This window comes from Cuculus canorus, chromosome 3 (assembly GCF_017976375.1).
Source record: "Cuculus canorus isolate bCucCan1 chromosome 3, bCucCan1.pri, whole genome shotgun sequence".
NCBI lineage: Eukaryota > Metazoa > Chordata > Aves > Cuculiformes > Cuculidae > Cuculus > Cuculus canorus.
Genome location: NC_071403.1, coordinates 46,524,295 through 46,539,219, shown reverse-complemented (window position 1 = coordinate 46,539,219; position 14,925 = coordinate 46,524,295). Strand labels below are relative to the sequence as shown.

At 34.2% G+C, this 14,925-nt stretch overlaps 1 protein-coding gene across 1 annotated transcript in view; it reads right to left on the bottom strand.

Annotated features, from left to right (window-relative positions):
• Window positions 1-14,925, bottom strand: part of VTA1 (vesicle trafficking 1) — a 54,793-nt gene that overhangs the window by 27,121 nt on the left and 12,747 nt on the right. Inside the window, exons 2-5 of the mRNA XM_054061863.1 lie at window positions 13,299-13,393; window positions 10,335-10,462; window positions 9,656-9,731; window positions 6,849-6,960 (exon numbers count right to left, since the gene is read on the bottom strand). Coding sequence (XP_053917838.1) covers window positions 6,849-6,960; window positions 9,656-9,731; window positions 10,335-10,462; window positions 13,299-13,393 — 411 coding nt within the window. The remainder of the gene's footprint in view (window positions 1-6,848; window positions 6,961-9,655; window positions 9,732-10,334; window positions 10,463-13,298; window positions 13,394-14,925) is intronic.

The window sequence follows — 14,925 nt, the reverse complement described above, 5'->3', positions numbered from 1 at the left end:
TTTGCTTTGCTTGTGCATGCAAATTTTGCTTTACCTATTAAACTGTCTTTATCTCAACCCATGAACTCTCTTGCTTTTACTATTCTAATTATCTCTCTCATTCCACTGCAGGACAGAATGAGTAGTACAGCTGGGCAGTGATTAGTTGCCAGCTGAGGTTAAACCACAACAGCACTACTATAATAATAATGAGGTTTAATATGTTCCACAGCATGTACAAAGAACACACATTATTTTTCAATCCAGTCATTTTTTTAAGATTCTGGCCTAGTTTATTCAATGTTGCTCTGAAAGCTGCAAAAGTAATGGTCCAATTTTATTATGCTAATGACCCAGTTAATTTAGAACATGGTTGCTTTCTGCTTCTTAATTTGAATTCAGTTCAATTTAAAAAAGCTAATTATCTTTTACTGTGTATGTGTTTATCTGTATCAATAATTTCAGGTGTAACGAGCACAATTTTTGGAATGGCTTTGCTTAAAGCCAGTTCTTGAAAGGGATGAAAACAAATGTAGGAGCACAAAACTTGTTTGTTTCTAGGGCTGGCGAAAGAAATCCCACTCTTCAACTGCTTTATGAAACCCTACTCTTCAACTATACAAGATTATGTGCTATGCAAACACCTCTCCTGCTTAATAATTAAACAGTCTACTATTACAAATACCAGATTTTTTCCCATGTACGGTCCTCTTTCTCCCATAAGTAGTTCAGGTACTACCTTTTTTAATAAAGTAAATAACTAAAACGACTTACCACCTAATTCACAATACTATTTATTACAGGAAAAGGTTATATGTGGAGTAAACTCAACAGTATTTAGGACATTTTTACTGGGCTTAATAAGCAGTTAAAGAATGTATTTATGGTTTACAGCACAATGTTGTAGTAGATGACTTTCATTCAGAACATTTGATTACTAATAAACAAATTCATGTCTCCCAAGACCACAGTCTAATAGCAAGAATCTTTATTTTGAAGTATTAAAAAGCAAAGAAATCTAGCAGCAAAGTTCTGTCAGGAGTATCAAGCACTGCTAGCAAAATTTTTCTGTGTTACTCTTGTGAGAAGTACTTTCACTTGCTTCAACAAGTAATTAAGGCTGTGGTTTTATAAAGCTATTTCTGACATATGCAAACAAACACCTGGCAGATTTTGGAAGGCGAAGGATATCTTAAGGTGCCAGATCTTTCCTTTGGTATATTTTCTGCTAACTCATACTGCAATATCACGTGGCTAACATGCATGTAAGTAAAACTGAATGTGTTAAAACTGGCAAAATAAAAATGTGACATTCAAAAGTAAACAGCAGACATGCTACCTTTGAAATAATAACATGATAGGAATAAGCGATTGGTTGAATGCTATATTTTTTGTTGTTTTTAGTATTAATTGAAAAAAATTTAAAACAGTTTTAGACAATAAAATTTAGTTTAACAAAACCCTTACTGTACATCAGATTAATTAAATAATTACAAACAATGCTCATCATGCTGTCTGAAGGTAAGGCTGCCCAAGTTCTCATACACCGTTATCAATAATTTATAGCTTGGTCAAATTGTAGCCATAAAGTTTGATTTTCTGCATTGGGTGTTTACCTGAAACTTGTATTTTGGGAAAGCTGTTGTAAAAATTACTAAGCCACTTTTGAGAATGATGGAGTGGGAAAAAACATGTTTTCAATGTACTTAGTATCTCAATTAAGAGAAATTACCTGTAAGTTCTTCTTGCCAAGACTTAAATTGTTAGTGCATGTATTCTTTTATTTTTTCCCCGCCCCAGCTTAATGTTGCCCTTATCTGGCTCTTCAGTCCCATCCCAATTTCTCTTTCTGTCTCACCAGGGCTTCATATCCCATGCCTGCAACCACCTGCCACATACTTGTGTGTGTCTGGTACCACCTCCCAATCTTCTGCCCAAGGCGTTCCCAATTTCAGCTTTGAACTTCCTCACTGCATAGTTTACGGTCTCTACTTACTCCTGTGAAAGTGTAAGGCTGTAGGCAACATGGCCATGGAAGATATGAACCTAAACAGTTAAAGTCTGGCAATGCTGTAATCCAAAAAAAACCCCAAAACCTCAATTAAAAAACCCACCATCAATAACAGTGCCTGTAAGAAGCAAATTCACAGAAGGGCAATTTACTTTTTAATCAGGCACATGTATCAAGAGATCAAGCTTAGCTGTTTGATTTGTTCATTACGCAACTGACAAATGTTAAACTGTATTAAACATGAAAGTAGCTTTGTTTAAATTAACTCTTCTTAGGTATTTGAAGTGCCCAAATATCATTAAAGCATTGTAAATATTCTTCTTGTAAAGTAAATATTTAAAATATTCTTCATCAAAAATTAAAGTATTAAAACCATTTTGAGATATGTGCTTATAGTATTTGTGAAGAGTTTTAACAGTAATGCTAAACAGAAGGATTTCAGGCTTTCAGAAAAGAACATTTAACTCAAAATGTTTTTAAGTTCTGTGGTTAGAACATCCATAGCATTATTGAAAAACAGATCTTTTCCAAGGAATGGATATGAACACTCAGAAAACTGAAGAAATTTCTCATAGAGCAATAATAACCTAGAATTTAAATTTCCTCATAATTTGCTTAAGAATGCTGAAATACCAGGCTGTGAAACAGTAACACAATTGTTTCACATTCAATTTCAGCTCCAGCTGAGTTTCTTGTCTTGGACTCTCATCAGCCTTTGTGCCTGGATTCCAGCATAACTAATCCATATGCTCTTTAGATTTTCCTCAGAACTATAGTAAGCCCAGACTATTGGGTTTATTTCAGTTTTTTAAATTATCATTTATTTATTGAAGGCAGGACTTTGTGGAATAAGGCAGATATGCCTGGCCCAATAACCAACAGTCCAAAGAGGATTCTCAGGGCTTAATGCCATTCCGTTGTCTAGTGTAAGAAAGTACTGATGATGATTTAAACTCAGCAGCCCAGCACACTAAATTTAAAACCAGCAAAATTTTTATTTTTAACAAGTCCAGATGCTTCCAGTTCTCTGGACTCCTTTTCTTAAGGAGTCAAAAGAATCAAGAAGTTAATACCTCCGTCATTACCTATTAAGTTTCATTTAAAAACATTTTCTTTTCCTCATTCTGCTGCACTGCTTTCTCTCTAACTGGAGATTTTGCTAAAAGATGGACAATGCAAGGTTTCACTGAAGCACTGTCTTGCTTAGCGTCCCCCTCAACATTGAGAAATGGACTCACAACTTCATCAACTCTTCAAACACTGTTCATTATACTAGCTGAGACTATACAGGTTTCCTGGAATTCTGCAATATAAATGGAGAATACATATTATATACTGCATTGGAAGTAGTGACACTTAAAATACTTTACTATAGCTATACTGCGACCATTCAGGGACATTTTTGTATTTGAAATTACATCTTTAGTTTTCTTCCATTCATATAAAATCTTGTGGGATGACCTAGGACTACTGCTAAGTGACCTTCATGAGTAGTCTAGGACTTGTATTCCAACTGCATTAATAAACTAAACATGTCATTTTAAGGTTTCAATGGTGGCATCCTGACAAAAGCATCCATAAATCCAACAGCAGAAATGCATAAAGCATGCCTATGTTGCTGTAAAAACATCTCTGAGAGTTACAGTACGGTTTTCAAGAATCACAAAGAAAATAACACTTTGGCAAAAAACAGTAATTTGTCAAGCTACAGAGACCTAGTTTCACTCTGTTTAAACACACTTTTTCCACTTGCAAGGGGAGGAAGAAAATGAGCAAGCAGAAAGGAATGGGGAAGGTCCAGTCGTACATGCAAACAATGCTGCTTTTCTTCTTAGGATGCACAAAGCAAGAATTCACACTTTTTTACTGATTCTATTAATATAAAATAATTTGCATAAAATGTTTGCCTTGGTTGTGTAAAGCATGATAGACACCTACACTGTGGAGTTTTTCCAAAAATAAATGTGAAAAAGTATTTTTCATTTCACTGCTCAGAAAACAGCTGAGTGCGAGAAATTCTCTAACTACATGAAATACAATTCAACAAATAAAAAGATATTGCCAAATGACAGGTATTGCAGGCTCTTGTATCCCTTTTAAGTTGCACATAGACACAACCTGTTAATGAAAGCAACACTTTTCACCTATTCACACAACCGCTTGTAATCACCTGCAATAAATACTAAGGATTTGAGTAAAGCCTGAATTCTACTTTCTCTCCTATAACAATTTCTTTTGCAGCCTTGAGAAAGTCAGTTGCCTTTGCCACTACATTTATAAAAACAAAGTATGAGCCTATTTGTGCTGCTGAGGAACAATTATTGTTTCTACACAAGCTGCGCACACAGATTTTTCGCTGAAACTCTGTAATCTTTCCTCAGAAGTTCTATTTTTGCAATTGTTTAGAATTCATAATTAATTTCACGTAAATACGAAGTACAGGTAAGCTTTGTAAACATTACCACACTATGAGCCAGAAAACTAAAGAACACTCATTTTAAACCAGAAATATTTAATTGGGCTAACCATTACAACCACTTTAACAAAAAGTATTTCCCACATCTTGGCTTCACTATTAAATTGTCAGACTGGTGTAATCTGACATACAAAGATGTATTTGCAGCTGAAGTTGCATTACACCTTTCTTGCTACAGCTGCACCAGCAGTTAAGAAAACTATCTTGAAGAAGATCATATGTTGAAAAAGAAATTACTTTGCTATTCTTCACTTCAAATATACCTGTTTCTAGATCACAGCATGTTTCTGTGGGCAAGATTGCCATTCCAGTGCTTTAAGTCTGTACAGCATTTTTAGGTAAGGAAAGCATAATAACAAGAATAAATCAATAGCTCAGAAATCAAATTATATTATACTCCTTATTTGTTCACAAATATTTGCTGTCATTTAGCTGTAAAACAGCATTTTATCAGGAAACTGCTAAGAAATTATAATTGGCATCTGGGCCTTCAGACACTTTTGTTTACTTTTAACAAAATAAAGGCTAACAATAACCTTAAGAAAATGGTGATGATATAAATTATAATTTTTCTTTCCTTTTTTTTTTTTTTGTTTAACTGTAATGGTACCTAAGAGATATAAATTGTAAGAGATTACACTGTGGAGAGTCACTTTTCACACTTATTTGTCTACGTCTGAACCTCTTATCTACCCCCCCACCTTTGATTCTCTTTTCCATATACAATTGATTTATTAAATTAAAATGGAATTTAAGAGATAAATGACCATCAAGTTAAGTGACTCCTATACTATCTCAGAGGAAAGCTTAAAGATTAAATTCATTCAGTGCTCTTAGTTGTTCCATTAGGAATGTGAAGAATTACACATAAAGGTTATTATCATTGTACAGAATTAGCCTGATTTAATAAGCATAATGAAAATATCCATCCCAAAGACATCCTATTCGCATAAGAGATTCAGTTAAAATTTGTGTTTCAGGATTCTGTGCTGATTGAGGAGAAAAATGAAGAGACCCCTTATTAAAGATAACTGACCATTATCAAAAGCAACTGGTGAAATGCAAGAAGTAGTAAACAATTATAAAGCATTAAGTGCAGAAAACCAGCAAACAATGGTAAAATAAAAGAGAAATATTTTGAAAATTTATTTAATAATTATATACTATCTTAAAAGTGATATATTTCAGAAATGCATTGCATTTTGCATGTGTTTTATCAACAACTAAAAAGCATGGTCAGCTTATGTAAAGAACAGTAATACAATCTATTCAGTATTTTAGCAAAAATGGTTCTGTAAGTGATTTCATTCTCACGTCTCTGGATCTATACTTTAGAAACAGACGATATAATGCTTGTAAATAATATGGCAGCTCTGTTTTGATTGTTCAGTTATTTTTAATAAAAAATAAGGAGAATGGAACTGTCTTTCTCAGAATAGGTTAGGATGTTATCGATGTACTCTTGTAAGGCAGTTTCTGCTTAGTATGTGTTCTGTTACTTCATGAAGAGGCTATCTTGCATGCTCACAGTGGTGGTGTCTGTCTTAAAAGAGCTCTAAATGAGAAAGGTTTGGATGCCCCTAACATTTCTCACTAAGGAGCCAAGACTTTTAAATTCAGAGCAGAGTTTAACTGGGGTAGAATGCATTAAACAGAAGACAGTGAGAGTTATACTTTTGGAAACCTTAAACAACCTGTTCTGATAAACATTCATTTTACTAAGTGGCTGTCCTTGGAAATGGGCACTTTTTATCTAACTGTTAAGGAGGTAACTTTGAGGAGTCCTATACAGGAAAGCCAGGTAGTCAGAAGAACAAGTAACTAAAAACACGACAAAAAGGGGGACGGGTGAGAAAATGGCAGAAAAATCTCTTGTAAAAAGAGCAGGCCATAAGCCTACTTTGAAAAGCACATTATTATACAGGGGTTGTCACACAATGAGGTGTTTGCTTTGAAGGTGAATTGACCTATGATCAATCCATTTTCAACTTCTACTTAACTCCTGAAAGAGGATAAACTGGCAAAGGGATCATGACTTTAGAAAAGAGATTTAAAAGAAGGACTGTGGGTAGTGTTAAAGAAATGCACAGTTCTGGCCCAAAGGTGACAATGCCTTCTTACAGAGTGGTTGCATTCAAACTACTCTCCACTATAGAGGAAAGAGAAAAAACATTATTAAATAAGTCAATCAAATAGTAAGGTCCAACATAAAATAACAATAGAAACAGTAGAAGAAGCAGAATAGAAAAAGCAGGAGGTAGCCTATCATGAATGGAACATTAAAAACAGAAGCAGTGCTTCCTGCCTGAACAACTGGACATACCACCATTCTGGTCCTGACCCAGTCCTCTGCTCTTTTAAAAAGAAAGGGGAAACACATACCCAAGCTCTCCCCTTCCATTCCAATAGGTCCAGGCTGAGGAGTCTCTCCATTCTTCAAGCAGTTATGAATGTATGCTGCCTTCCACCTGGCGTACTTCCTATGCTGGACATTCTGGGGAAGGGAAAAAGCCAGCCATTTAAATCACTCACTTCTGCAAATTAATGCATCCAAAACAGAAATATAAGCATGTTTTCCACCCTGAGAAGAGACTATAAAACTAAACTGCTTTCTCTGCTATCATATGACATGGCTTTAAACACAAACAACACACGTGAAGTTAATCAGTGAATTAAAAAATAAATACATAAAAATAACAGCCCTAACAGGATCTCAGCATGAGAGGAAAATGTGGAGACCTTCAGTTAGTACAGCATGTCAGGAAAAGGAAACAAATTATACCAGGACCATCCAGTGTGAGAGACAGGGTACTCTGTAGTAATTATTGATGTAAAATTATAATAAAGAAAATTTCCTATCTCCATAAACCTAGATGATTATTTAATTTCAAATACATAAAACTTAAAAATGATACCCCTGCTGATTAATAATACAAAATATTTTCTAATTACATTATTTTAAATTTAGAAAATTATATTTAAGAACATGGATACAGAGCGGCTGCTATAGTTTCAAATTAATGTAGTGTGTGGGATATTCTAGGACATTCAATATCATGATTTAATATTTTCACAACATACTTAAACAATTAGAAGAAGGATTTTAGCAATAAACTACCTACAAAGGAAGTGATTATAATAGCAATTTTAAATAAACTGTTAATGACAAGTTTAATAGCTCAGTTGTTAGAAAAAATATTAATGCTTCTAAAAACATGAATGCTTCTAAAAATACGAATTAGTATATTGACAGTTAATGTAATTTTTTGCCTAGTCATCTTCTGAAATGGTGTCATGAAGCAACAGCAGTTTGAAATTGAAAAAATATGGTAACAACTTCAGGATCAAAAAAAAAAAAAAACCCCACACGATTTTTCATTATTTTCAGTTTCTGGGAAAAATGTGTTGAGGATAAGCATGTCAGTTGCATTTTCAGATTCTTTTCACCAACTGTGACTGAAATAAATGCCACAATGTCAACTATTTTGAGATTTTCCATTTCATTTTTCAAAATATATTTTACTGTTCTTAGATACAACTTCATTATCTCAAAACATGAAATGAAGATTGGCCACTTTCTATGTCTATTTATATTGCTGTTACAACAGCGTTTATTTTAAGCCAAGGAGACTTCTCAGTTATTACGGGGACTCTTAAACTAATTACGCCAATCAACTACTTTGTCAAAAGCTGTAAGAGAAATGACTTGACCTGACAGTTACGAGGCAATATATTCCAAGGAACAAGGCTCAATATAAGCAGAGGTAAGAAGTGTGGAAGGATGAGTGGAATAATTTGGTCAAGTGAACAGTGCAGGTTGATAGCATGTTTCACATCATCACCTGTAAGGTACTAGTGAACTCAGATTTCCACAGTAATAATCCAGGTTAAGTGGAGGTAGACAGAATAATCTCTTTTTAAAAGTCCTGATTGAAATTACATCCAAAGTTTTATAGAATTAATAAACTGAAATTCCAAATTGTACTTCACAAGGTACTTCACAAAGTCTACTGCACTGTCATCTTGACTAGAGTAGAGCATGAGAGCGTAGTGGATATCTCCAGCTTACTAATGTAAGCATGGAAGCCTGTAACGCTCAAGAAAAAAATATGAAAAGAAAAATTTGATTAGCTGTGAGGCTTTAGTTGTCCAGAGACATATTCAGCACTCATGTGATCAGCACTTCCTGATTTTGTCTCAGATTGTTTAGCATCATTCCTGTTTCTTATTTATTTTCCCAGGTATTTCAACCTGCCTTTAACAATCCTTCTATAATATTTTTTTCCTTTTAACAGCTTTCTATGATTTTTTTCTCTGCCAGAAGTCATCAACTATACCATTACATTTTCAAAATGAGCTTCTCATTCAGTTAATTTAGCAAGGAATCCTCACTTAATAAAGTATTCCTTGTTCTGAAAATTAGGAGTACCTGCTCCTTTATATCTGAAATTAATTCTTCTGTGAGGCATGAAAAACAGAGAAGCCAAACACACTTCTAATGGGAAAGTTTGTTTTAAAACGGACCAAGAGATTACGCTGTGTACCGTAATAAAAGTAATCATGAACTCTTTCAGCCCATTATGGAATACTTGTTTGATTAAAAAATTGCTGGTCATGAAGAGCTCTGCATTAGTTACTTTAGTTGATGATTTTTTGGATTAAAATATTCATGTCCTAATGGCCAGATAGCAAGTGATTTTTTATAATGCAAATTCATATACTTCCACTGTAAGGTATTTTTAAAAATTGGGGTTTGTTGCAAAACAACAAAAATCTTTATTCTAACTAAAATACACAATTCCACCTCACTTACTAGTACTAAAGTTCTTGCTCTCAGAGTGAAAAAAGTGAAGGTGGAAAAAGCCAGGAACTTTTTCGCTATAATCACTCCTGCTGGCTCAACACAATGCTGTGTCCCACAGTAATAATCAGACTTTGAATTTTTAACTGATACTTAAACCATGAAGCATTTTCTACTAAATAAGTTATATAATATTTCACATTACTTCCTTGAAATACTCAGCACAATTCCTTATGACTCAACGTGTATTTGACTACACAATTAGAACCCATGTTCTTTGAACTTCATATTCACAAATTATAAAAACAACTTTACAGAACTAAGCCAGTAATTTCCACCTGTTTCAGAAAAACCAGTCAGGTAATACCCTGATATTGCTAACACTTACCTCTTCGGAGAGCTCCCCAAATACCGTTAGAACGTCTATCAGGAGACTTGCAGTATAAAAGGACTTTATCATGTTTCTGTAAAAAAGAAATCAATTTGCTAACTTGGTAAAGTCATCTTTTAGGCATGCTGGCTTAGGGTATTGTTAATATTTTTCTCAATAATCTGATTTTACAGAAGTTACTTCTAAATGTTTAAACTTAGCAATATATTGACTAGTCTCCTGACAACCATGCAGAAAGTTTTCAGTATTTTTTAAAGGTGGTCATGTGTTCTGCCCTTCGTTTTTAGTTTGGAATGTTGAATATAGGACATCCTATATTATCTTAGAGAAAGCCTAGAGAAGTCATCAACATGCTGTAGTAATTGCTGTAAGTCAAACCACATAATGTATCATAACAACTATTTTAATATCACTGGACAGTAGAAACTATAACATGCCTGGTGCCAAGCTCAATATTAGACTGGGGTTTTATAAGGCAACCTCTTAAAGAACATAAGAGGGAGGATACCAGTGGATGTGTTAAGTTAGAGACATACAAGCAGTAACAAATTGCGTTTTCTGAAAGAGAAATGAAAGTATTAAAGCTCAATTCTTGTTTCCAGTCAAATTAAAGAGTTTGGATATTCAAATTTTCTGACCAGTATTCAGATAACAAAACCAAAGATTTTTCACCTACTTATGAAATCGCCCAGCTCTGTCTTCGTTGTCTGCATACAAAAACATTTTCAAAGCATAATTCTCCACATGAGCAGAACCAACAATTTCCTGAGTAATTGCTTCATTATCTCCAAATTGCTTTTTCATCTGAAATAAAAGTTGAAAAAACCCACATTAATTACCTTCTTAGACCCTAGCAATTTTGTAATCAGAAGGAGCTGTTGATTTAGGCAAAGCCAAGTACAATTTAAAAAAGAAACAGGTACACTTGAGTTATTTTAGACATCTCCAGCTTCTAACATAACAAACGATAAAAGTAGCATGCTAAAGAGAAAGCATGTTCTTTTGGAGGGAGAAATATTATGAATAAATAGCTCTGAATACCACCTTCAATCACAAAATACTTAAAAACCCCAAACTAAACAAAAACCCTCCCTCTAAAAATAAACACAACTACTATATTGTGAAGGAATAACTACAGATAGTTTTTCCTTTACTAACAGAAAGACTGCAGTTCATTACACCTTTCAAAGAATTCGAATCCTACCTTGACTAGTGACCTATGAATTCACTAGAATTTTCAGTGTACTGCAATTTAAAAGACCTCTTTTCAAAGAGGCTGGAGTACAAGAATCCTCAGGTTTCCTAACAAAAATCAGCAAAGCAAATAACCCTCTAACAGTTACAACAGGTGGATTTACATCTTCTGAATAGGCTTACTGTTTGCACATAAGGAAATCTCAGGTTATTCTTTGTGAACAAAACCAGGAACAATGCATGATCCTAACCTGCAGCCTCTACTCTGCTAAAAGATTTTAAACCAATCTCTGAATAGAAGTTATTTTTCATTGTGCATGTGAAGAAAATTTAATGATACAGGCTGCATTTTCATATTTTTTAGATTGCTGACCACTTTTTTAATACCTAAAATGCTGCCAGAAATGCTACTTGATTTCAGTAGTGAAATATAAACTTCCCAAATAGAACTTTAAATTTGAAGGTTTTTTCCCAAACTCATACTGTGCATTGTTCACAAAATGTATTTCTGTTTTACAAAGTGCTACTGTTTTTCAAATGAGACTCAGTTACATTACACTTCTAGAAATATTAAAGTTAAGGAACTTGTTTAGTTTTGAAAATATCCTTCACACAATCTGTGACTCAGTGCAGCAGTACTGTTTTAAATCATAATTCATAACTTGAAAATAAAAACCAAGAAATTTTAGTTTAATTTTATTAAAAACAGTCACCTGCTGGAAAGCAAAGCCCACAAACATATGCAAAAATACAAAAATCACTCTAATTCATATATTTGGAACATTATGAAATTTCTCGCAAAGAACATATCTGAATTTCCAGATCTATCTACACCGTTATATTCTTTGCTACTATGAACTTCATGATTGTTTGCGAGCTCTTGTTTTAACCACTAAAATAATAAATTGTGTCAACACGGAAATCCACGAAAATCATTGAGCGCAGTCCAGCAGTCTCCCTGCACGCCCCCTGCTGATTACAGGCAGACTCAAAGTGGCTGCTAGTAAAGTACTGTAAAGGTCCAACCTGTGCTTGTTCAATCCAAGCTTCCTACCCCACAAAATGCTGTATTAGATATGCTTAGAAGTGCTCTCTCCATCCTTACACCATCTGGCTATGTGGAAGGAACTTCAACATCTGAGCATCAGTTGTCACACAATATTACCAGCAACTGAAAGATGAAAACGTGGGTTTTGCTAGTTTTCTAGTCTTTCCAAATCTGAAACAAAAGGAGTAACTGAACACTGCAGACAGGTTAGTTGCTGCAGTACCACAAGGGATTGAATAAATTTTAACGATTCTTAGAGAATGAAGAGGAAAATTTTTCAGAGTTCTAATCTTATCTATCCTGCTCCCTCTTGAGCATGAAAATCAGGCGCATTAAAGATGTTAAAATTTGATGAAATAACACAACAAGGAGTCACTGTATACTGCATTTCCCATTACTAAAAGATCAGAGGTAAAACACAGCAAGAAGCACAAGGTACAAATAAAGGACAAATGGTTTGTGTTTCATCTTTCTGAAGAACTGAAGGCTGTTGCACTGGTTTCACACAAGCTACTCAGGCACTGCTACAGATAGATTTTGGACAGAATCATTAATAGTGAACACCAAAAGAAACGCTGCTTCATTTTTCAATGTTACTTTCTGCTGCCAAATGAGCGCTTAAATCTTAAAATCCACATGCTGCTTCCTTCAATACTATTGAAAACTACACTACATGAACACAAACAGCTCCTGGAACTTACACTGACCGACCAGCTGTACAATGACCCTGCCTTTCTTTGTTTAATTCTGTTCTACTTAAGGTTGTTTTACTTTTTCATACTATCAGGCCCACTTCAAAGAGCATGGCATAGCTATCTCTTGCCCACAGAGATAATACTATGCTTAAAAAATTTTATACTATAAGGTCCTCAATCTCTAATGGACGATATGATCAAAAGTGTCTTTATTTTTTAGAGAATGTTTTAAAAAACTCTGGCTACAACTGTTCAGGTCAAAAATTTCAAAAGTAATAAGGAACAGGCTAGCAAGTTCTATAGCCATGAATATAATTCTTACAAACTTCAAAAAATCCAAGACAAATACATTTAAAAAGTCTTCTAGAACTCCTGTGTTTATCTCATAATGAATTATGATTTCTCATTAGAATTTATATGAACTATTATAATTCATGTTGTATAGACAAAACCAGCAAATACCTGCTCTATGAAATTTCAGTTGTTTGTGCATGCACACATGCAAACATACATACACATATAGCTTTACCCCCTTTCAATCCTTCTGCCAATTTATTATATACAACTTAAAATCATATTTTGCCTGCATACAGAATAGTTGCACCAATGACTGATGACAGAGGAAATATATTATTTGCAGAAAATTAAATAAATATTAGAGTAACATGAATAATTCTAGAGAAGAGCAATAAATTCTACTTACAGCTTCCAACTGATCCATAAGTTTGGACAAAAATTTACGACATTCTGGGGTTTTACTATCAATCTTCATCCCTGTTTGCATTGCGTACAAACGACCTTTAAAGGAGACAAAACACACAAAAAAAATCAGTAATAATAATCTAAGGCAAAATCCATAAGCAAACAAAGCAATGTCCCCCCTCCCCCTGAACATCAGAAAGACAAACTCATTTTGCGGTTTAACTATCTACTACTACAGTACTAGGAAGCAATAGCAACAAAGTCTAGATTATGTTCAGTCTTGCAGAGATACCAGGAGACCATTTTCTAAAATCTGTGCTTTATTTTTCTCAATGAGTATTTTTGCTGATTTCAGATTGATGCCTGTATCACTATGATGGGCTATTAAGGGCTTTTGTAAATAATCACCATCCTCATTTCCAACTTTCTAATAGGAATTTCAAGTTGATTTTCATCCCTAATTATACATGGATAATTTTCATGTAACATACATACATGTATAGTGATCCTATATGTAGGTTTAAAACTCCACGTTTTAATTAAACATCTCTTATATCCATGTGTGTGCATACGTATTGTTAAAACACACAAGAGATAAACCCAATCTTTAAATCAGACAAAACAGACTTCACTTGCAGGTAAAGTTTAATGAAGTTGCTAGTTTTTCATAAGACCTTCAAATTGAATCATTAATATCTTTTGATTGAAAATGATCTTTTAACCATCAAAAATCCTACCATTTTAGACATGCACATGGCAAAACTTTATATGCTTCAGGAAATTGTAGATAAAATCAAAGAAATACGATTTACAAGTATTAACGAACAGAGAAGGAAAAACAGATAGAAACATTCAGTAACCAAACACATTTTTCACAAAAAAAGCCATTCCACTAACTCACTCCTAACGCTCAAGTGAGTCCTAGGAAACACTTTCAGATGTAGAGCTAAAGAATGAAAAGCTGTAACTCTACCAAATATTATCATGAGCTAGTTGTTATGGCATACCCCAATGCTCTCTCTGTCAGGACTGAGAGTTCTGCAAGTGATCCTTACTAACTTTACAGCTTTATCACCTCTCCTTCCAAGCACCTCCTCATGCACTAGAGAGAGCCTTTTCCCTTCACACTGTCAATACAGTTGTTTTCAAACTGCAGTGATCCTGATGCTTGCTGCAGAAGAAGGCATTATATGCTCAAAAGCTTGTCTGTCTTTTCCCTCTATCATCAGTCTGTCCATTAAAATTTAATCTTTCTCTACAAAACTGATGAAGGTTCTGCTGGGGAGCATCATAATTTAAGTAATTCTTCTGGATTTTAAAAATAGTTATTTCACGTTTCACATATTGTTGATTATTCAAACCAGACAAAGTGTACATTCCCCTTATTTGGGACTACAAAGCTAACAAATTTTTTAATGTTAAATCTGTTGGGCTGCTCAACCATTTAAAGACACATTCACCTCCACCCAAATAAATGAAGTATTTGTACTCTCTAATGCTTCTCTGCTACATTCACAATTTTTAGAACAACCCATCACCCTTGTATTCCAGTTTTCAGTAAAGAACAACCAAGCAGACGTGAAACTGCATGAAACCTGTGGAATGAATGAAGGCTACAAACAACTACA